This window comes from Oncorhynchus mykiss, chromosome 25, assembly GCF_057628025.1.
Source record: "Oncorhynchus mykiss isolate SJ-2025 chromosome 25, ASM5762802v1, whole genome shotgun sequence".
In the NCBI taxonomy this organism is placed as follows: Eukaryota; Metazoa; Chordata; class Actinopteri; order Salmoniformes; family Salmonidae; genus Oncorhynchus; species Oncorhynchus mykiss.
This window is the reverse complement of record NC_143046.1, coordinates 18,904,308-18,930,000: the sequence shown is the minus strand read 5'-3', so window position 1 is coordinate 18,930,000 and position 25,693 is coordinate 18,904,308. Positions and strand designations below refer to the sequence as shown.

Below are 25,693 nucleotides of genomic sequence, written 5' to 3'. Positions count from 1 at the left end.
TCTTAGAGAAAAAACATAGCACACACACTGCAGTGACGGCTCTTAGAGAAAAAACATAGCACACACACTGCAGTGACGGCTCTTAGAGTGAAACATAGCACACACACTGCAGTGACGGCTCTTAGAGAAAAAACATAGCACACACACTGCAGTGACAGCTCTTAGAGTGAGACATAGCACACACACTGCAGTGACGGCTCTTAGAGTGAAACATAGCATACACACTGCAGTGACGGCTCTTAGAGAAAAAACATAGCACACACACTGCAGTGACGGCTCTTAGAGTGAAACATAGCACACACACTGCAGTGACGGCTCTTAGAGTGAAACATAGCACACACACTGCAGTGACGACTCTTAGAGAAAAAACATAGCACACACACTGCAGTGACGGCTCTTAGAGTGAAACATAGCACACACACTGCAGTGACGGCTCTTAGAGTGAAACATAGCACACACACTGCAGTGACGACTCTTAGAGAAAAAACATAGCACACACACTGCAGTGACGGCTCTTAGAGTGAGACATAGCACACACACTGCAGTGACGGCTCTTAGAGTGAAACATAGCACACACACTGCAGTGACGGCTCTTAGAGTGAAACATAGCACACACACTGCAGTGACGGCTCTTAGAGTGAAACATAGCACACACACTGCAGTGACGGCTCTTAGAGTGAAACATAGCACACACACTGCAGTGACGACTCTTAGAGAAAAAACATAGCACACACACTGCAGTGACGGCTCTTAGAGTGAGACATAGCACACACACTGCAGTGACGGCTCTTAGAGTGAAACATAGCACACACACTGCAGTGACGGCTCTTAGAGAAAAAACATAGCACACACACTGCAGTGACGGCTCTTAGAGTGAAACATAGCACACACACTGCAGTGACGGCTCTTAGAGTGAAACATAGCACACACACTGCAGTGACGACTCTTAGAGAAAAAACATAGCACACACACTGCAGTGACGACTCTTAGAGAAAAAACATAGCACACACACTGCAGTGACGGCTCTTAGAGTGAGACAGGAGGCGAAAAGAGAGAGAAGAGGTTATGTTTAAGTAAAGCCAGGTGAGCTCTGGTTCCTGAGAGAGATAGGAGATAGGAGGTGAAGAGAGAGAGAAGAAGTTATGTTTAAGTAAAGCCAGGTGAGCTCTGGTTCCTGAGAGAGATAGGAGATAGGAGGTGAAGAGAGAGAGAAGAGGTTATGTTTAAGTAAAGCCAGGTGGAGCTCTGGTTCCTGAGAGAGGAAGGAAAGGTGCTGTCTCCTAGTTAGTTTGAGTTCAAATCTAATGTTGGGGAACCGATCCAGTTGTAATAACAACAATACAACACATTTGGTTTCCTACAAAACCCTTTGCTGCAGACATGTAATAATGCTGCATTAATGCAAGGACTAGGTCTAAGACACAGACATGTAATAATGCTGCATTAATGCAAGGACTAGGTCTCAGACACAGACATGTAATAATGCTGCATTAATGCAAGGACTAGGTCTCAGACACAGACATGTAATAATGCTGCATTAATGCAAGGACTAGGTCTCAGACACAGACATGTAATAATGCTGCATTAATGCAAGGACTAGGTCTCAGACACAGACATGCAAATCCTTTCTTTGCAATTTCCTAAGGCTTATCATAAATAAATACATAGTTTTCAAAGGCGCTATTGCATCAGGTCTAATTACCATAATCACTATGAAATTGCAAACTCGCTAACGAGCTATTGAAACCTCAGTGTGCTCCTGGGCAGACATGATAAACTACTTGTCAGACACAAAAATACGTCCAGTGCTGGAGAAACTAGCTACTATGAACTACTGACTGGTGAAGAGTGTCTGCTACTGGTACTTTGCATGGTTGTGAGTGAGAGAGCATTAGAAGAAAATGGGATGGTTCAGTCAGTAAAAACTAGAAAAGGTTTATACCACTTGTCGGCCTGCAGGGGGAAAGAGCAGGAGAGCCATCCCTGTGTCCTGTGGTCCTGTCCACGGGGGCTCTGCTGAGGGGAGGGTGTACTGGCAGAGCAGGGGCACTGTGACCACCAGGGGAGTGGGTGGGGTGATGCGGATAGACAGCGAGGAGGTGTGTCTCTCTCTCTGGGGGAGGGGTGGCTTGTCTTTAAGGACAGGTTCATGGTGGGGGTATGTACCAGGGGTGTAAGGGCTCTCAGTAACTTGCAACGGGGTTAGTCTTGGGGAGACCATGCCGGATCCCTGTGGTTGACTGTAGACAGATTGGGAGGAGCTACTGGTGCTTGGTACAGTTAACCTGGTGTTGGGGTTGAGAGAGGTGTTCTCTGGGCAGTGTGAATAGGAGGACATGGTTCTTGAGGAGTGGGACCGGTGCCTAAGGACCAGTGAGCTAGAGGAACATTCACCAGGGCCAGGCAGAGGAGGGCAGTAGGATGAGGGGGAACTGCCAACAGGGCTCAGGTGAGAGCTATGACTGGGAGGAGGTGGGGCCTTACTCAGCCAAGGCATTCCAAAACATTCACAGAAGAGAGACAGACAACAACATACAAATACATTATTAAAGGCATTGTAATGTCTTCTGTTGAGACAAATACTACCTGTACTGTGGCTATCAGTGTTTCTTTAAAGAGGAAGCTTTTTCTGAGCGATCTGAGTCAGAATGTTTTTTATGGCAGCAAACCTTCTCTATACCCTTAACAGGTTGGCTGGTTATACAGTGCATTTGCCCTTAAATGTCAACAAGTAGTCCATTTGAAAGAGTGGTTTTGTAAACAAAAACTAGCTCAGTTTAGCAGCAAAGACTGGCCTTGACCAGCTAAAAGCACCAGGCAGTACAGAATACACAACAGCTTCCAGATAAAACAGGACCTTTTATCAAGGGCCCCTCAGAGCCTTTCTGATGCCTCTGTAGATAATTCAAGCTCAGCAATGGAAAAATAATATCAGTACTGACAAAAACCAGTACAACACACAAGAAAAATACTATCAAGGAGATCAATCAATGACATCAGCTATTGAGTTAAACCATTAATTAACCAGGGATGCATCCCAAATGGCACCCTATTCCCAATACAGTGCACTACTATTCCCCATACAGTGCACTACTATTCCCAATACAGTGCCCTACTATTCCCAATACAGTGCCCTACTATTCCCCATACAGTGCCCTACTATTCCATTAACAGTGCCCTACTATTCCAAACACAGTGCCCTACTATTCCCCATACAGTGCACTACTATTCCCCATACAGTGCCCTACTATTCCAAACACAGTGCCCTACTATTCCATTAACAGTGCCCTACTATTCCCAACACAGTGCTCTACTATTCCCCATACAGTGCACTACTATTCCATTAACAGTGCCCTACTATTCCCCATACAGTGCCCTACTATTCCATTAACAGTGCCCTACTATTCCCAACACAGTGCTCTACTATTCCCCATACAGTGCCCTACTATTCCCCATACAGTGCCCTACTATTCCCCATACAGTGCCCTACTATTCCATTAACAGTGCCCTACTATTCCAAACACAGTGCCCTACTATTCCATTAACAGTGCCCTACTATTCCCCATACAGTGCACTACTATTCCATTAACAGTGCCCTACTATTCCCCATACAGTGCACTACTATTCCATTAACAGTGCCCTACTATTCCCCATACAGTGCCCTACTATTCCATTAACAGTGCCCTACTATTCCAAACACAGTGCTCTACTATTCCCCATACAGTGCACTACTATTCCATATACAGTGCCCTACTATTCCCCATACAGTGCACTACTATTCCATATACAGTGCTCTACTATTCCAAACACAGTGCTCTACTATTCCCCATACAGTGCACTACTATTCCATATACAGTGCACTACTATTCCAAACACAGTGCACTACTATTCCATTAACAGTGCCCTACTATTCCCCATACAGTGCACTACTATTCCATATACAGTGCCCTACTATTCCCAATAAAGTGCACTACTATTCCCAATAAAGTGCATTCCCCATACAGTGCCCTACTATTCCCCATACAGTGCACTACTATTCCATATACAGTGCCCTACTATTCCCCATACAGTGCACTACTATTCCATATACAGTGCTCTACTATTCCAAACACAGTGCTCTACTATTCCCCATACAGTGCCCTACTATTCCATTAACAGTGCCCTACTATTCCAAACACAGTGCTCTACTATTCCCCATACAGTGCACTACTATTCCATATACAGTGCCCTACTATTCCAAACACAGTGCTCTACTATTCCCCATACAGTGCACTACTATTCCATATACAGTGCCCTACTATTCCCCATACAGTGCACTACTATTCCATATACAGTGCTCTACTATTCCAAACACAGTGCTCTACTATTCCCCATACAGTGCCCTACTATTCCATTAACAGTGCCCTACTATTCCAAACACAGTGCTCTACTATTCCCCATACAGTGCCCTACTATTCCATTAACAGTGCCCTACTATTCCAAACACAGTGCTCTACTATTCCCCATACAGTGCCCTACTATTCCATTAACAGTGCCCTACTATTCCAAACACAGTGCTCTACTATTCCCCATACAGTGCACTACTATTCCATATACAGTGCCCTACTCTTCCCAATAAAGTGCACTACTATTCCCAATAAAGTGCATTCCCTATACAGTGCACTACTATTCCCTATACAGTGCACTACTATTCCCTATACAGTTCGTTACTAGAGTAGTGCACTATAGGTAGGGTGCTATTTCAAACGCAGTCCGGAGACCAGGGGCGTTTCCATTTCCATTTCCTGTTGAAGGAAAAGGCCAGGCAGGGACAGGAGACAGGAGACATGAAACAGGAGACAGCCGTGCTGGGAGGGAAACAACTGTGGTGTAAACAAACACTGAACGCCAGCCACAAGACTCACTGGTGTGGGAGACCTCTTGTCCTGTAGATTGGGCCTGACGCTCCTGAAGCCTTTGGCGGCCAGGGAGGAAGTGGTGACGTCGCCGTTCCTCAGGCTTTCTGTGGCGCTGTATGACTGCCACACATCTAACAGCGAATCACAGAACAAAGAGCATGTGAGTGTCGGCTTCCCTCCCGCCCTGTGCCTTTTCCTGCTTTTTGTAGCCATGGTAACTGGACCAATATTAGTTATTTGATCCTGCCTTAGCTCTATCCTGAGGATTTCACAAATCAAGTCAAGTCATGACAAATCATTAAATAATGAATAATGGAGTCCTTACCTGAATCTGACAGGTGAGACTCATTACCTAGATGGAAGAAATAAAAAAAGAACTGATTAAATCATTTGAGTAATATATCTTCCTCAAGGCAGGAACGAATTAAAACATGCCAAGAAAAACATCAAATATGATGACTGATATAACTTCACCTAGCCTCATGTATAACAAGCTAGAGCAGGGGTGTCAAAGTCAAATGGACGGAGGGCCAAATAAAAAAATCAGCTACAAGACGAGGGCTGGACTGTTCGAATGTTCATTGAAAAATTTTTAAATGACGCATATAGTCTAGTGAACCTAATTGAACCTACTGAAAACCTAACAAATATATTACAATATGATCAGATAAATAAAGCAATATTTTCTTATGGCTCTGTCAGTAATCTTTAATTTTCAACAGACACAAAAGACAAATTTCCTTTATATAAATATCCCCATAACATGAACATTAAATGAAAGAAACCGGTATTCAAGGCACCATCAGTAGACTATATTTTCTATTTTAGCAAAAGTGGGCTAAATTTACTTCAAAGAAAAAACAATAATAGCAATTTTCTATCATCCACTCAACTGAAATATTTTTAAAATATAATTGGATTGAAATACAAAAAAATAAAGTGCAAAAATCTATTAATCAAAAACAACACTTTGTTTAAGGAGAAGTAACATGCAGTGAAAACAAATATTAAATTTTAACTTTTAAACTTGAACTGAGTAAAAACTCTAAATATGTGATTGCACAGTAATGTTCACTTGTTTGAGGTTGAGGGTGATACTTGGTGGTGTCCCATCTTTTCCACAAGTTCATCAATGTTCGGGGTAAGGCTCTGAGCTGAAGAAATCCTCAGAATTGAGTGGAGGTGTTCAGCAGTAAGTCGACTTCTGTGTGATGTTTTGTTCAGGTTCATCAAAGAAAACAGTTGTTCACACAGGTATGTGCTGCCAAACATAGACAACGTTTGAGCAGCCTGGATGCGCAGCTGGGGCATTGTGCCGGGGAGGAAACGGGCGAACTCCGCAGCACCCACTGCCGCATATTTTGCCCTCAGTGCATCATTGCATTGGAGGTCAATCAACTCCATTTGGAGGTTTGGTGGTGAGCTTTCCACGTCAACAGCAAATGGGTTACCGAGCAGTTCCAACCTGCTTTTTTGTGCTTCAAAGTCAGCAAATCGGCGTCGAAAGTCAGCGGCAAGCATACCTATTTTATCAGCCAACTGTGTGCTCGGGAACGCACTGGTAGAGAGCTTCTCTTTCATGGTCTGGCAGCTGGGAAAGTGGCTCAAATTTTCTTTCCGCATCTGCGTCTCCCACAGAGTCAGTTTGGTTTTAAATGCCTTCACTGTACTGTACATATCAGAGATGACACGATCCCGACCCTGCAGCTGCAAGTTTATTGCATTCAGATGACTCGTAATGTCACACAGAAAAGCCATTTCACACAGAAACATTTCGTCTCGGAGTTGTGTTGTGTCTTTCCCTTTGCTGTCCAAGAACAGACAAATCTCCTCACGAAGCTCGAAACATCTTTGAAGCACCTTTCCCTGGCTTAGCCATCGCACCTCTGTGTGATAAGGCAAATCACCATGCTCCGTTTCTAACTCCGTCAGAAATGCCTTGAACTGGCGGTGATTCAAACCTTTGGCTCTGATAAAGTTAACTGTGCGCGTGATGATGCTCATTACATGCTCCATTTTCAAGGCTTTACCGCACAACGCTTCCTGGTGTATGATACAATGATAAGCTGTCAGCTCACCTGTCGCGTTTTCCTCTTGCATCTTTTCCCGTATCTTCGCCACCAGTCCGCTCCTGTGTCCACACATCGCAGGTGCTCCGTCGGTTGTCAAACCCACGAGTTTTTCCCAAGGCAGCTCCATCTCATTTACACATCTTGACACCTCTTCATACAAATCATGCCCCGTAGTTGTGCCATGCATAGGACGTAAAGCCAAAAACTCCTCTGTCACGCTTAGGTTGGAGTCTACTCCGCGGATGAAAATTGACAACTGGGCAATGTCAGAAATGTCGGTGCTCTCATCCACAGCCAAGGAATATGCAATAAAATCTTTTCCCTTTTTCACAAGCTGCTCTTTTAGATTGATGGACAACTGGTCTACTCTCTCGGCAATGGTGTTTCTGCTCAGACTCACATTTAAAAAGAGTTGCCTTTTTTCTGGGCAAACTTCGTCACAAACTTTAATCATGCAGTTTTTGATGAAATCCCCCTCCGTAAATGGCCGGGCTGATTTAGCGATCTCTTCTGCCAAAATAAAACTGGCCTTGACAGCAGCCTGGCCTTGTGATTTGGCTTTTTTGAACAGAGCCTGTCGAGATTTGAGGCCTCGTTTTAATTCCCCTGCCTTTTGTAGCCTTTGTTCCATGTCCATATTCTTGTTTTTGTCCGCGTGTTTCGTTTCATAATGTCGTCTCAGATTATACTCTTTCAGTACCGCCACACTTTCTCCACACAGAAGACACACAGGTTTTCCAGCTACCTTCGTGAACATATACTCCGACTCCCACCTTGTTTGAAACCCCCGGTTCTCAGTATCCACCTTCCGTTTTGCCATTTTTGATGGGTATCTGAAAGTTAATTTTACTGTGATGCTGACGACTGCTGTGCCAATAAATATTGAAATGAAGCAGCCTACTGCTCGGTGCGTCACCTTTGCATTGTGGGAAATGTAGTATTGGTGCGTGTAAAAGATCTGCGGGCTGCCGGCTTGCTGCGGGCCGGTTCTAATAATAAATCAAGATCATCCCAGGGGCCGTAAAAAACCTTCTTGCGGGCCGGATGTGGCCCGCGGGCCTTGACTCTGACATATGTGAGCTAGAGAATGAACACATCCACTTAAAGCCCCATGGATCAGAGAGTAGAGGGTGATTAAGAAGCTGATATGGAGGGTGATGAAGAAGGGACACAGAAAACGACAGAGATCAAAGCAGCAGCACTCATAACAGAAAGCAAGTCCTAACAGCACCGTGAATAGAAACGGTCTGTTTAGCCAGATCCTAAACTCTTCACCTAACACTGTGGTACCTTGCAGTCCATGGAATGATCAAACAATGGCTCTATGTTTGGGTAAGGTCACAGGTCAAAAAGAGGTCATGCTCAAGCGGAAACTAGGCTGAGAATAAGTACACAATCGTTACCATGGTACTGGCACAACTATGTTCAAAAGTTGAAGAGACATTGTCTGTAATCAACATGACTGCTGCTTGAGCCAGTGAGAGAGAGACAGAGAGACAGAGAGAGAGACAGAGAGACAGAGAGAGAGAGACAGAGACAGAGAGAGAGACAGAGAGAGAGACAAAGAGAGAGACAGAGAGAGAGAGAGAGACAGAGAGAGAGACAGAGAGAGAGAGAGACAGAGAGACAGAGAGAGAGAGAAGGAGACAGAGAGAGAGAGAGAGAGAGAGAGAGAGAGAGAGAGAGAGACAGAGAGACAGAGACAGAGAGAGAGACAGAGAGAGAGACAAAGAGAGAGAGACAGAGAGAGAGACAGAGAGAGCGAGAGACAGAGAGAGAGAGAGACAGAAAGAGAGACAGAGAGAGCGAGAGACAGAGAGAGAGAGACAGAGCGAGAGAGACAGAGAGAAAGACAGAGAGACAGAGAGACAGAGAGAGAGAGAGAGACAGAGAGAGAGAGAGACAGAGAGAGAGAGAGAGAGAGACAGAGATAGAGACAGAGAGAGAGACAGAGAGAGAGACAGAGAGAGAGAGACAGAGAGAGACCGAGAGAGACAGAGAGAGACCGAGAGAGAGAGACAGAGAGAGACCGAGAGAGAGAGACAGAGAGACAGAGACAGAGAGAGACAGAGAGAGAGAGAGACAGAGACAGACCCAGAGAGACAGAGAGAGACCGAGAGACCGAGATAGAGAGTGAGAGAGAGAGAGAGACAGAGAGAGAGAGACAGAGAGAGAGACAGAGACAGAGACAGAGAGAGACAGAGAGAGACAGAGAGAGAGAGCGAGAGACAGAGAGACAGAGAGACTGAGAGAGAGAGAGAGAGAGAGACAGAGAGACAGAGAGAGAGAGAGAGAGAGAGAGACAGAGAAACAGAGAGACAGAGAGACAGAGAGAGACCGAGAGAGACCGAGAGAGACAGAGAGAGAGAGAGAGACAGTGAGAGAGAGAGAGAGAGAGAGACAGAGAGAGAGAGAGAGAGAGACAGAGAGAGAGAGAGACAGAGAGAGAGACAGAGAGAGAGACAGAGAGAGAGACAGAGAGAGAGAGAGAGACAGAGAGAGACAGACGGAGACAGAGACAGAGAGAGACAGAGAGAGACAGAGAGAGAGACAGAGAGAGAGACAGAGAGAGAGACAGAGAGAGAGATAGAGAGAGGCAGAGAGAGACCGAGAGAGAGACAGAGAGACAGAGAGAGACCCAGAGAGACAGAGAGAGACCGAGAGAGAGAGAGAGACAGAGAGAGAGAGAGAGACAGAGAGAGACAGAGAGAGAGAGAGACAGAGAGAGAGAGAGAGAGAGAGAGAGAGAGAGAGAGAGACAGAGAGAGACAGAGAGAGACAGAGAGAGAGGATGAAAGACCTGTGAGATGAAGGATGGAAAGGCTGTGAAGTTTGACGAGAGGAAGACATCCCAGATGGGAGGAATATTGAATTTGGAATGCGGGCATTTTCAAATGGAATTATTATTTTAGAATGAATGAGTAGGTGTCCAAACTTTTGACTGGTACTGTACATACATAGACACAGACACAAGCCCTCCCCCAACAAAGACATAGACACAAGCCCCCCACCCAACAAAGACAGCCACAAGCCCTCCCCCAACAAAGACATAGACACAAGCCCCCCACCCAACAAAGACATAGACACAAGCCCCCCACCCAACAAAGACATAGACACAAGCCCCCCACCCAACAAAGACAGCCACAAGCCCTCCCACCCTCCCCCACCAACAAAGCACATTAATTAAAATACATCCTCATGGCAAAATGATGTTAATGTGAAAAAGATTAAAGCATATAAAGAAGATTAACCCAAATCATGCCTGATCCCAATAACATTAAATAAAGCATTCTGTCACATAACGCAATGAAAAATGTCATTCGAATTTTGGTCCTGAATATACGGACATAAAATATGTACATGTACAGCACATTGAAATAGGATCCATTTCTATTGTAGATTTGATGGGCTGATAATAGGAAACATATCCTGCATCATTTAGAGCAGCTCTCACAGAAAACACATCGGAAAACACAATAGAAAACACAGTAGAAAACACATCAGAAAACACATCAGAAAACACATCTGAAAACACAGCAGAAAACACAGCAGAAAACACAGCAGAAAACACATCAGAAAACACATCAGAAAACACATCGGAAAACACAATAGAAAACACAGTAGAAAACACATCAGAAAACACATCAGAAAACACATCTGAAAACACAGCAGAAAACACAGCAGAAAACACAGCAGAAAACACATCAGAAAACACATCAGAAAACACATCGGAAAACACAGCAGAAAACACATCAGAAAACACAGTAGAAAACACAGTAGAAAACACAGCAGAAAACACATCAGAAAACACATCAGAAAACACATCTGAAAACACCGCAGAAAACACAGTAGAAAACACAGTAGAAAACACAGCAGAAAACACATCAGAAAACACATCAGAAAACACATCTGAAAACACAGCAGAAAACACAGCAGAAAACACATCAGAAAACACATCGGAAAACACAATAGAAAACACAGTAGAAAACACATCAGAAAACACATCAGAAAACACATCAGAAAACACATCGGAAAACACAATAGAAAACACAGTAGAAAACACAATAGAAAACACAGTAGAAAACACAGTAGAAAACACAGTAGAAAACACATCTGAAAACACAGTAGAAAACACATCAGAAAACACAGTAGAAAACACAGCAGAAAACACAGTAGAAAACACAATAGAAAACACAGTAGAAAACACATCTGAAAACACAGTAGAAAACACATCAGAAAACACATCAGAAAACACATCTGAAAACACAGCAGAAAACACAGCAGAAAACACAGCAGAAAACACATCAGAAAACACATCTGAAAACACAGTAGAAAACACATCAGAAAACACATCTGAAAACACAGCAGAAAACACAGTAGAAAACACAATAGAAAACACAGTAGAAAACACATCTGAAAACACATCTGAAAACACATCAGAAAACACATCAGAAAACACATCTGAAAACACAGCAGAAAACACAGCAGAAAACACAGCAGAAAACACATCAGAAAACACATCAGAAAACACATCAGAAAACACAGCAGAAAACACAGTAGAAAACACAGCAGAAAACACATCAGAAAACACAATAGAAAACACAGCAGAAAACACAGCAGAAAACACAGTAGAAAACACAGCAGAAAACACATCAGAAAACACAATAGAAAACACAGTAGAAAACACATCAGAAAACACAGCAGAAAACACAGTAGAAAACACAGCAGAAAACACATCAGAAAACACAATAGAAAACACAGTAGAAAACACATCTGAAAACACAGTAGAAAACACATCAGAAAACACATCAGAAAACATATCTGAAAACACAGCAGAAAACACAGCAGAAAACACAGCAGAAAACACATCAGAAAACACATCAGAAAACACATCGGAAAACACAGCAGAAAACACATCAGAAAACACAGTAGAAAACACAGTAGAAAACACAGCAGAAAACACATCAGAAAACACATCAGAAAACACATCTGAAAACACCGCAGAAAACACAGTAGAAAACACAGTAGAAAACACAGCAGAAAACACATCAGAAAACACATCAGAAAACACATCAGAAAACACAGCAGAAAACACAGCAGAAAACACAGTAGAAAACACATCAGAAAACACAGTAGAAAACACAGTAGAAAACACAGCAGAAAACACATCAGAAAACACAGTAGAAAACACAATAGAAAACACAGTAGAAAACACATCAGAAAACACATCAGAAAACACAGTAGAAAACACAGTAGAAAACACATCAGAAAACACATCAGAAAACACAGTAGAAAACACAGTAGAAAACACAGTAGAAAACACATCTGAAAACACAGCAGAAAACACAGCAGAAAACACAGTAGAAAACACATCTGAAAACACAGCAGAAAACACAGCAGAAAACACATCAGAAAACACATCAGAAAACACAGTAGAAAACACATCTGAAAACACAGCAGAAAACACAGTAGAAAACACAATAGAAAACACAGCAGAAAACACAGCAGAAAACACATCAGAAAACACAGTAGAAAACACATCTGAAAACACATCAGAAAACACAGTAGAAAACACATCAGAAAACACAGTAGAAAACACATCTGAAAACACAGTAGAAAACACATCTGAAAACACAGTAGAAAACACAGTAGAAAACACATCAGAAAACACATCAGAAAACACATCTGAAAACACATCAGAAAACACAGTAGAAAACACATCTGAAAACACAGCAGAAAACACAGTAGAAAACACAATAGAAAACACAGCAGAAAACACAGTAGAAAACACAGTAGAAAACACAGCAGAAAACACAGTAGAAAACACAGAAGAAAACACAGCAGAAAACACAGTAGAAAACACATCTGAAAACACAGCAGAAAACACAGTAGAAAACACAGCAGAAAACACAGTAGAAAACACAGCAGAAAACACATCAGAAAACACATCAGAAAACACAGCAGAAAACACAGTAGAAAACACATCAGAAAACACAGCAGAAAACACAGTAGAAAACACAGCAGAAAACACAGTAGAAAACACATCTGAAAACACAGCAGAAAACACAGTAGAAAACACAGTAGAAAACACAATAGAAAACACAGCAGAAAACACAGTAGAAAACACAGCAGAAAACACAGTAGAAAACACAGAAGAAAACACAGCAGAAAACACAGTAGAAAACACATTTGAAAACACAGCAGAAAACACAGTAGAAAACACAGCAGAAAACACATCAGAAAACACATCAGAAAACACAGCAGAAAACACAGTAGAAAACACATCTGAAAACACATCAGAAAACACATCAGAAAACACATCAGAAAACACAGCAGAAAACACAGTAGAAAACACAGCAGAAAACACAGTAGAAAACACAGCAGAAAACACATCAGAAAACACATCAGAAAACACAGTAGAAAACACAGTAGAAAACACAGCAGAAAACACAGCAGAAAACACAGTAGAAAACACAGCAGAAAACACAATAGAAAACACAGCAGAAAACACAGTAGAAAACACAGAAGAAAACACAGCAGAAAACACAGTAGAAAACACAGCAGAAAACACAGTAGAAAACACAGCAGAAAACACAGTAGAAAACACAGCAGAAAACAGCAGAAAACACAGTAGAAAACACAGCAGAAAACACAGCAGAAAACACAGCAGAAAACACAGTAGAAAACACAGCAGAAAACACAGTAGAAAACACAGTAGAAAACACAGTAGAAAACACAGTAGAAAACACAGCAGAAAACACAGCAGAAAACACAGTAGAAAACACAGTAGAAAACACAGCAGAAAACACAGTAGAAAACACAGTAGAAAACACAGTAGAAAACACATCAGAAAACACAGTAGAAAACACAGCAGAAAACACAGTAGAAAACACAGTAGAAAACACAGTAGAAAACACAGTAGAAAACACAGCAGAAAACACAGTAGAAAACACAGCAGAAAACACAGCAGAAAACACAGCAGAAAACACAGCAGAAAACACAGCAGAAAACACAGTAGGAAACACAGCAGAAAACACAGTAGAAAACACAGTAGAAAACACAGCAGAAAACACAGTAGAAAACACAGCAGAAAACACAGCAGAAAACACAGTAGAAAACACAGTAGAAAACACAGTAGAAAACACAGTAGAAAACACAGTAGAAAACACAGCAGAAAACACAGTAGAAAACACAGTAGAAAACACATCAGAAAACACAGTAGAAAACACAGTAGAAAACACAGTAGAAAACACAGTAGAAAACACAGTAGAAAACACAGTAGAAAACACATCAGAAAACACAGTAGAAAACACAGCAGAAAACACAGCAGAAAACACAGTAGAAAACACAGCAGAAAACACAGTAGAAAACACAGCAGAAAACACATCAGAAAGCGTAGCGTTGTGGTGCATAGTTCAGGCCTATCTCTCACGGTGGGAGTGACTGCATGCACAATGCATAGATCTGAGGATTGTTCCATAAGAAGCTATGTAGGCTCTAATACATCATCATTTTAATGGCTTTGAAAAGTGATATGCCAGCTTTTATTCAAGTACTTTAATAAGAGGAATGCGAGGAAATCCAAAATAATCAAATCACATGCAACTGAGAAAATAGGTTTTATCCCAAATGCCAACATGGACAATGCCTTGCAATAAGAAGAGGCATTTTATTATGATTTCCTCATGACTCATACTAAAAGCATCCTAGCTAGGGCCTGCCGCTTACAGGAAGAGCTGCCTGGCTTGGACGTAGACATGGGTAAACAATCAGTTACTTTAAATAGGGGGTTGTATTCATTGCATATCTGGGGTGTGGAATACCCAGTTCTTTTGTAAGCCACTGAGCTTCCTTTAATATCTGGGAGAAAAGTCAAGCCCACAAATGAGACTAACAAACAGGCCTGGTTTACCAGAGAGCCATGAGACGAAGCCCAGTCACTTGCAGCTCTGTCGGACAAAGGCCCAGAGAGAGGACCGGTTTGTGTGGCTGTTTTGAATAAAGAAAAGGCTGAATGATTGAATGATATTCAAAGAGACCTGAGGAAGAAGAGCGATAAAACTGTCCACTGGCAGATACACACCTGTATTCATGTTGAAGGTCTCTCGTCGCGGCAACGCTTCAAACAATCACACTATCCTGTAAAAACAGAAAGACAACTCTTTTGTTTCACCTGTAACAGATTAAAGGCACACTGTGGTATCTGAGGCTGACTGTTCAACAGATCCTATTCTATTCCGTATGAAATTGTGTTGTTCTGGTATTTACAAAACAAATAGTCTCGATATACACTATACATTTGACATTGCCTGTGTCAGCACTGCAGTAGTATTAGAAACACAGTGCAATGTAGGCTGTCCCCAAAGTAGTATATTTGTCACTGGAGCAGCCAGCTTGGCAGGAAGATCTACCTGAACATCAGCATGAATCACAAATGGCACCCTATTCCCCATTTAGTGCACTCCTTTTGACCAGGGTGCCATTTAGGATTCCGAGGCAGGTAGACTGTGAAAGGCGATAAATGCACCGAGTTCTACCACAGAAACACGCAGTCAGGCAACGCTGTATCCAAGTCCACCTCCAGCCAGGCCTCAGAAACCTGGCCTATTGGTATGTATCATGGCAGACAATACATGTATCATGGCAGACAGTACATGTATCATGGCAGACAGTACACGTATCATGGCAGACAGTACATGTATCATGGCAGACAGTACATGTATCATGGCAGACAGTACATGCATCATGGCAGACAATACATGTATCATGGCAGACAATACAATACATGTATCATGGCAGACAGTACATGTATCATGGCAGACAGTACATGTATCATGGCAGACAGTACATGTATCATGGCAGACAGTACATGTATCATAGCAGACAGTACATGCATCATGGCAGACAGTACATGCATCATGGCAGACAGTACATGTATCATGGCAGACAGTACATACATCATGGCAGACAGTACATGTATCATGGAAGACAGTACATGGGATCATGGCAGACAGACAGTACAGTCTGCCTTCTGTTGGCCACATGCCTGACATACACATGTTTCTGCTGACACACACTGGAGGGGACAGCTGTGGACAGAAACAGAAGCACCTGCTCCATCTTTGTATTAAAACTGTGTGAACTATTGACTGATTTTTCCTCATGATTAGCGCAAGCGATTTTTGTGATCATTTTGTTTCTAAATGCAGACAGTTATAGACAATGCATGATGGAATGATGAGGAATGATGCATCACATGTAGTTCTCCTATCAATTTCCATGGCGATGCAGCGGCAGACGCCTGCAGCACCAGTGGAAGCTTATTGATCAATTCAGAACACTCCTATTGACAAGCAGCTAAATATACCAACAGTACCAATCAATGCTAGAAATGCCTTACAACAAGACAAACATGCAACATGATCAGCTGAACATCTAAAGTCATGTTCCCAGTCGTAGATCTAAACCAGAGAAGGGGGGGAGTTACTTAATATGGCGTCCTAATAAAAAAGGAGGCTCCTAAAGTCAGACCCCAAATAAATCTTCACACATCTCCTCTCTCAAAGCCAGTCATCAGAGGGTTCTGTTTCTCAAAGACACAAATGTAGCAGGGATTAAACAGGGGTTGTAAAGGCCTGCCAGCGATAAATGAAGCACAGATGATGATATTATATTTCAAGGGAGCAGACTCATGGCGACACAGCTGCTGGAGGGAGAGGCAAAAGGGGAGGGAGAGTCCCAGGGCTCATACCAACACCAACCAGCCAGCCTGATCAGGGCTGGACCCACACACTAACCAGCCAGCCTGATCAGGGCTGGACCCACACACCACCCAGCTAGCCTGATCAGGGCTGGACCCACATACCAACCAGCCAGCCTGATCAGGGCTGGACCTACATACCAACCAGCCAGCCTGATCATGGCTGGACCCACATACCAACCAGACAGCCTGATCAGGGCTGGACCCACATACCAACACCAACTAGGCAGCCTGAGAAACCCTAGAGGCTAGAGCAGCCAGTTAACCAGACAGCCAGCCAGAAAGTCAGACAGCCAGCACCCTACGGGCATGGAATATCACAGGACACCCTGTGGATGGTATGCTATAGCCTGGAGGTGAGGCAGTCGATGGTACAGTATAGCCTGGAGGTGAGGCAGTAGATGGTACGGTATAGCCTGGAGGTGAGGCAGTAGATGGTATGGTATAGACTGGAGGTGAGGCAGTAGATGGTATGGTATAGACTGGAGGTGAGGCAGTAGATGGTACGGTATAGCCTAGAAGTGAGGCAGTAGAGGGTATGGTATAGACTGGAGGTGAGGCAGTAGATGGTATGGTATAGACTGGAGGTGAGGCAGTAGATGGTACGGTATAGCCTGGAAGTGAGGCAGTAGATGGTATGGTATAGCCTGGAGGTGAGGAAGTAGATGGTACGGTATAGCCTGGAAGTGAGGCAGTAGATGGTATGGTATAGCCTGGAGGTGAGGCAGTAGATGGTACAGTATAGCCTGGAGGTGAGGCAGTAGATGGTACAGTATAGCCTAGAAGTGAGGCAGTAGATGGTATGGTATAGACTGGAAGTGAGGAAGTAGATGGTATGGTATAGCCTGGAGGTGAGGCAGTAGATGGTATGGTATAGCCTGGAGGTGAGGTAGTAGATGGTATGGTATAGCCTGGAGGTGAGGCAGTAGATGGTACCGTATAGCCTGGAAGTGAGGCAGTAGATGGTATGGTATAGACTGGAGGTGAGGAAGTAGATGGTATGGTATAGCCTGGAAGTGAGGCAGTAGATGGTATGGTATAGACTGGAAGTGAGGCAGTAGATGGTACAGTATAGCCTGGAGGTGAGGCAGTAGATGGTACGGTATAGCCTGGAGGTGAGGCAGTAGATGGTATGGTATAGACTGGAGGTGAGGAAGTAGATGGTATGGTATAGCCTAGAAGTGAGGCAGTAGAGGGTATGGTATAGACTGGAGGTGAGGCAGTAGATGGTATGGTATAGACTGGAGGTGAGGAAGTAGATGGTACAGTATAGACTGGAGGTGAGGCAGTAGATGGTATGGTATAGCCTGGAGGTGAGGCAGTAGATGGTATGGTATAGACTGGAGGTGAGGAAGTAGATGGTATGGTATAGCCTGGAGGTGAGGCAGTAGATGGTATGGTATAGACTGGAGGTGAGGAAGTAGATGGTATGGTATAGACTGGAGGTGAGGAAGTAGATGGTACAGTATAGCCTGGAGGTGAGGCAGTAGATGGTATGGTATAGACTGGAGGTGAGGAAGTAGATGGTACAGTATAGCCTGGAAGTGAGGCAGTAGATGGTACGGTATAGACTGGAGGTGAGGCAGTAGATGGTATGGTATAGACTGGAGGTGAGGCAGTAGATGGTACAGTATAGCCTGGAGGTGAGGCAGTAGATGGTATGGTATAGACTGGAGGTGAGGCAATAGATGGTATGGTATAGACTGGAGGTGAGGAAGTAGATGGTATGGTATAGCCTGGAAGTAAGGCAGTAGATGGTATGGTATAGACTGGAAGTGAGGCAGTAGATGGTACAGTATAGCCTGGAGGTGAGGCAGTAGATGGTACCGTATAGCCTGGTGAGGCAGTAGATGGTATGGTATAGACTGGAGGTGAGGCAGTAGATGGTACAGTATAGCCTGGAGGTGAGGCAGTAGATGGTACAGTATAGCCTGGAGGTGAGGCAGTAGATGGTATGGTATAGACTGGAGGTGAGGAAGTAGATGGTATGGTATAGCCTGGAAGTAAGGCAGTAGAGGGTGTGGCAGTGGGAGTGTCTCTGATATTGTCTGCAAGAGTTATAGCAAGTTTCCTCATACTATCCATTTAATTATCCTACTCCAGGAGGCAATCTTAGGAAGCAGAGCCAGGACCCAGATGGCTGAGTAGAGGCAAATGTCATTACTTACGTTAATGAGGACTGACTGGGGATGCAGCTCATAAACACACAGGAACATCCTGACCTGGCTGACTCAGTGCAGAGTATCACGGGTGAGACACACTGTTGATTAGATTAATCAGATACTTTTGTGCAGACAGAGAGTTCCCTTTGATATTCAATTAGTACAGCGCCTCTAACAATCAAATCATGAGTTCTTACATCTCCCAGACAGTAGTAGAGAAGCACTGTACTGTATCACAATACAGCATAATACAATATTTAAATGCAAGCCCTTCCAGCTCTTACTTCTCAACTAGTACAACTTGCATAGAAAATATCTGTAAGGTTCATCCTTTAAATGTGGACTGCATTCCCACCCAACATTTTTTCAAATTAGTAAAGTCTAAGAAGGTGATGAATGATGATCATTTTAGCCCCTAGCCTATAACATAATGTGTGTTTTACATTTGTGGCGGTGGTGGTGGCGACGGCCATCTTGGTGACTCGGCTGTTCCTTGTTTGATGCCCATTTATAGTCCTCTTTTGGGCAACTCATGGTTGGCTTGGCCAGCCACAGAGACAGGAATCGTCTCACACTTGATGTTAAGTCACACTCTTGCCTGGCAAACCCATGAAACCTATGCCTGGCACCTCAATGACAAGGAGCAATGGAGACGAGACAGGGACCCAATGTTCCAACCACAGAACTAGTATGATTAGAATGACTAGAATTAGAAGGACTAGATTGGTTCTATTTCTATGGTTCCCACATGGTATTCAGTCAACATACTACGATCTCCACAGGCATGACAATGAGGAGTTTCAGGAGGGGATTGTTCTGCGCTTTCCAGGAAAAGGCTTAAAATGTATATAATATGTCTGTAGGAAGTTGGTTACCAGCCACGAACAACTAAAATTTCATCAATGCAGTTGCCATTCAGGACAATAAACCATGTATTTAACCATTGGCCCTAATAGAGATGAGAATTTCAGACATCCATAAAATGGTACATAGATTGATAGCTACTCACTAGAGTATATGGCTGTTTAAGTAATATCCCCGTCCTAATCAGTGGCGGTCGGTGCTGTTTAAGATGAGGGAGGACGATACATTTCCTGATGAGCATGGCCTTATTTCTATTACAGCATATTGGATGACTGTCATTGATATTCCATTCACCCAGTTTAAACACCGATAGGTTCAGGCTACTACATGATACTAAAATGTTCCCTATCCCCATCATGAGGTTGCTACAACCTAGCCTATGAATTCAGTGTAGGTGAAAGACAGTGTCACATGGACAGACAGTGACACATTCAATACTGCCTTGAACACTCTTGCCTGCATCAAGCTGACCTATGTGTAGTCATTAGTCCAACAGTTGCAAACGAGAGTTTCTATTGGACAAATTCAGGTATGCTAATCCCCATTTTGTTCCATTTGCTTCCGTTCACACGCAAACAGTTGACTTTCATAGCCACATACAAACAGCTCGTTGAATTCCTTCTCGCATCCATTCGCTCTCCTCCTCTCACCCCTTCCCTTCGCCTGTGGACTATCTGTTTTCCAAGCGAAAACTGCTAGCTCACCATATTATCTACAGTAACATCGTAGTCAACATACACTATATATACAACGGTATGTAGACACCTCTTCAAATGACTGGATCTGGCTATTTCAGCCACACTTGTTGCTGACAGGTGTATAAAATTGAGCACACGGCCATGCAATCTCCATAGACAAACATTGGCAGTAGAATGGCCTTATTGAAGAGCTCATTGACTTTCACCATGGCAGCGTCACAGGATAACACCTTTCCAACAAGTCAGTTTGCCAAACTTCTGCCTTGCTAGAGCTACCCCGGTCAACTGGAAGTGCTGTTATTGTGAAGTGGAATCGCCTAGGGGCAACAACGGCTCAGCCGCGAAGTGGTAGGCCACACAAGCTCACAGAGCTGGACCGATCTGTCCTCAATTGCAACACTCACTACCGAGTTCCAAACTGCCTCTGGAAGCAACATTAGTACAATAACTGTTTGTCGGGAGCTTCATGAAATGGGTTTCCATGGCCAAGCAGCCGCACAGATGACTAAGATCACCATGCGCAATGCCAAGCATCGGCTGGAGTGGTGTAAAGCTCGCTGCCATTGGACTCTGGAACAGTGAAAAGCGTTCTCTGGAGTGATGAATCACGTTTCACCATCTAGCAGTCCGACAGACGAATCTGGGTTTGGCGGATGCCAGGAGAACGCTGCCTGCCCCAATGCATAGTGCCAACTGTAAAGTTTGGTAGAGGATGAAAAATTGTCTGGGGACGTTTTTCATGGTTGGGGCCAGGCCCCTTAGTTCCAGTGAAGGAAATCTTAAAGCTACAGCATACAATGACATTCTAGACAATTCTGTGCTTCTAACTTTGTGGCAACAATTTGGGGAAGGCCCTTTCCTGTTTTAACATGACAATGCCCCTGTGCATAAAGCGAGGTACATACAGAAATGGTTTGTTGAGATTGGTGTGGAAGAACTTGAATGGCCAGGACAGACCTTAACCCCACCGAACACCTTTGTTTACATCCCTTTTAGTGAGCATTTTTCCTTTGCCAGGGTAATCCATCCACCTGACAGGTGTGGTATCTCAAGAAGCTGATTAAATAGCATGAACATTACACAGTTGCACCTTGTGCTGCGAACCATAAAAGGACACCCTAAAATGTGCTGTTTGGTCACACAACACCACAGACACCACAGACACACACAATACCATGTCTCAATTTGAGGGAGCGTGCAATTGCCATGCTAACTCCAGGAATGTCAACCAGAGCTGTTGCCAGAGAATGACATTTTCCTTTCTCTACCATAAACCACCTCCACCGTCATTTTATAGAATTTGGCGGTATCTCCAACCGGCCTCCCGGCCGCTGACCACTTGTATCCACACCATCCCAGGAACTCCACATCAGACTTCTTCACCAGTGGGATCGTCTGAGACCAACCACACGGACAGCTGATGCACAAACTGTCAGAAACCGTTTCAGGGAAGCTCATCTGCGTGCTCGTCATCCTCACCAGGGTCTTGACCTGACTGCAGTTTGGCATCGTATCTGACTTCAGTGGGCAAATGCTCACCTTCGATAGCCACTGGCACGCTGGAGAAGTGTGCTCTTCACGGATGAATCCCGGTTTCAACTGTACTGGGCAGATGGCAGACAGTGGGTATGGCGTCTTATGGGCGAGCGGTTTGCTGATGTCAACGTTGTGAACAGAGTGCTCCATGGTGGCAGTGGGGTTATGGTATGGGCAGGCATAAGCTAAGGACAACAAACACAATTGCATTTTATTTATGGCAATTTGAATGCACAGAAATACCGTGATGAGATCCCGAGGCCCATTGTCTGGTGATTTGTACATAATTCCTGGAAGCTGAAAATGTCCCAGTTCTTCCATGGCCTGCATACTCACCAGACATGTCACCCATTGAGCATGTTTGGGATGCTCTGGATCAACATAAACAACAGCGTGTTCCAGTTCCCGCCAATATCCAGCAACTTCGCACAGCCATTGAAGAGGAGTGAGACAACATTCCACTGGCCACAAAATATTTGAAATTGTTGCATGTTGCGTTTCTATTTTTGTTCCATGTATATACAGCAGTATAACAACCTGCACTTCACCTGTCCTTCAGAGGTCAGAGCCAAGCTGCTCCACACTGTGGATGTGTCCCAAATGGCTCCCTATTCCCTTGATAGGGCTCTGGTCAAAAGTAGTGCACTTTTGGGAATAGGGTGCCATTTGGGACCGACATAGAGAAACAGGCTCTTTTACAGATGCATTTAGCTGGTTCAAAGCACATATTAACATGGCTATAAATCACATCAGATACTGTCACTTGGTGTGATTGGAATAGGCAACATAACAAAACCATAATAATATAAAAGTAGCCTATTATGCACAATACACAAAAACTGCTATCAAAGAATTTACAAATTACGAACCTGTTAATGTAAAAGTGTAAACGGATTGCCTTGTTTGATGATGTTTTTGTTGCTCGATAAAATACCTGTCTAGTCTAAATCATGTGCAGTTGGAGAGTTGGAAGAAGTGCAGACAGACTATGATGGTTTTCAACCAAATAAAATCTATCTTGATCTTCTACAAGCTTCTCTCCCAGCTAAAATCACACAGCATCTGAGCCACAGCAGGACTGAGAGAAGAGACTTCTCTCTGCACAGAAAATACAGAAAGCTTGGGGGAAAAGGCATCCAAAATGTCTGCTTCCCTATTGAATTAGATTCAGGCTATTTATGTAGAGTATATTTGTGAGCAAAGAATGTGAACACAAACAAGTCTTAAGCGGCCTAAAAATGGATTTCTGGATCTGGATCCACAATCACATCAAGTGAAGGACAGGCCAGTTTAAGTGTTGTTCAGCTACTTTTTATTCATTCTGGAGGACAGTACACAGGGCATTTCTGGGGATTATACGTTAAGAACCAGAGATAATTCACTGAATTGCTGTGTTTTGGTACTCCGTGTCTTTATAAGAACATGTGTTGTTGGGAAAGAGAAAAGACTACACTGAATTGTGAGCTAGTAAGATGACAGTTTGACGGCACCGCTGCAAGTATGTACCTGTGAGAGGGAGAGGAGGATGGAGCTTACGCCTCTATCTTACACCAACCTCTGTTACAACTATTTCAAATGGGATCATTCTTTGCCACATTATCTATCTACATTAGGTAGAGGTACAAAAAGGATCATGCAGATACCCAGAACAAGAGAAAATCTTGCATTTTCAGAACCCTGTCATTGCAAGCAACGAGGGGTAACTGTTAATGTCCTGCACTGCTTTTTCTGGGCAGGCACTGGCATAATGCATTCCTTAAAAAGTCATAGGCTCGTTCAAGATGGATCCTCAAGGAGAATGCACTAGCTCCAATTGGCTGTTTCAGATTTTGACAGATTTACGACATACACTCTCACTCACAGCCATGTCAATAGCTCTCTATACTCTACACAGCCATGTCAATAGCTCTCTATACTCTACACAGCCATGTCAATAGCTCTCTATACTCTACACAGCCATGTCAATAACTCTATATTCTACACAGCCATGTCAATAGCTCTATACTCTACACAGCCATGTCAATAGCTCTCTAAACTCTACACAGCCATGTCAATAGCTCTCTATACTCTACACAGCCATGTCAATAGCTCTATATTCTACACAGCCATGTCAACAGCTCTATATTCTACACAGACATGTCAACAGCTCTATATTCCACACAGACATGTCAACAGCTCTATATTCTACACAGCCATGTCAATAGCTCTCTATACTCTACACAGCCATGTCAATAGCTCTATACTCTACACAGCCATGTCAATAGCTCTATATTCTACACAGACATGTCAACAGCTCTATATTCTACACAGCCATGTCAATAGCTCTATATTCTACACAGACATGTCAACAGCTCTATATTCTACACAGCCATGTCAATAGCTCTATATTCTACACAGCCATGTCAATAGCTATATATTCTACACAGCCATGTCAATAGCTCTATATTCTACACAGCCATGTCAACAGCTCTATATTATACACAGCCATGTCAATAGCTCTCTATATTCTACATACACTCTCACTCAAAGCCATGTTGTCAGGCTTAGAAGAGTGATGGGTGTGGAGTCAGGTGCAGAGAGCAGAGGATTCGGAAAACCTTTTACTCCGGACCAACAACAGCGAACAAAAAGAGGGTAATGTCGAACACAGGCGTAAAACACTCCTAAATGTACAACACCGGTACACACGCTGTAAGGGGACATAAATGAAAAGGACACTCCTGAACCAAAAACAGCAAACAAGCCCACACACACACAGGCGGGCCAACTGAACTTAAATAACCCCAACCCAAACCCCCAAACAAGGAACAGGTGAACCCAATTAGACCAACCGAAACGAAAAGGGGAAAAGGGATCAGTGGCAGCTAGTAGACCGGTGACGACGACCGCTGAGCGCCACCCGAACGGGAAGGGGAGCCACCTTCGGTGATAGTCGTGACACATGTCTATATTCTACACAGCCATGTCAACAGCTCTCTATTCTACACAGCCATGTCAATAGCACTATATTCTACATACACTCTCACTCACAGCCATGTCAATAGCGCTATATTCTACATACACTCTCACTCACAGCCATGTCAATAGATCTACATTCTACATACACTCTCACTCACAGCCATGTCAATAGCTCTATATTCTACACAGCCATGTCAATAGCTCCATATTATACACAGCCATGTCAACAGCTCTATATTCTACACAGCCATGTCAATAGCTCTATATTCTACACAGCCATGTCAACAGCTCTATATTCTACACAGCCATGTCAATAGCTCTATATTCTACACAGCCATGTCAACAGCTCTATATTCTACACAGCCATGTCAACAGCTCTATATTCTACACAGCCATGTCAACAGCTCTATATTCTACACAGACATGTCAATGGCTCTCTATATTCTACACAGCCATGTCAATAGCTCTATATTCTACATACACTCTCACTCACAGCCATGTCAATAGCTCTATATTCTACATACACTCTCACTCACAGCCATGTCAATAGCTCTATATTCTACATACACTATCACTCACAGCCATGTCAATAGCTCTATATTCTACACAGCCATGTCAACAGCTCTATATTCTACACAGCCATATCAACAGCTCTATATTCTACACAGCCATATCAACAGCTCTATATTCTACACAGCCATGTCAACAGCTCTATATTCCACACAGACATGTCAATAACTCTATA

General features: G+C 43.5%; 1 protein-coding gene across 33 annotated transcripts in view; it reads right to left on the bottom strand.

The window, feature by feature from the left end:
• Positions 1-25,693, bottom strand: part of sorbs2b (sorbin and SH3 domain containing 2b) — an 83,483-nt gene that overhangs the window by 45,463 nt on the left and 12,327 nt on the right. For 20 of the 33 annotated variants that reach the window (XM_090220312.1, XM_090220323.1, XM_090220326.1 and 17 more), the window contains 3 exons: positions 15,054-15,109; positions 5,224-5,250; positions 4,905-5,029 (listed from right to left, as the gene is read on the bottom strand). In XM_090220312.1, the coding sequence (XP_090076438.1) occupies positions 4,905-5,029; positions 5,224-5,250; positions 15,054-15,063 (162 nt within the window). In that variant the 5' untranslated portion in view covers positions 15,064-15,109. Of the gene's footprint in view, positions 1-1,942; positions 2,480-4,904; positions 5,030-5,223; positions 5,251-14,882; positions 14,960-15,053; positions 15,110-25,693 lie in introns of all 33 variants that reach the window. The other 13 variants (XM_036970458.2, XM_090220315.1, XM_090220318.1 and 10 more) reach the window with 2 other exon arrangements.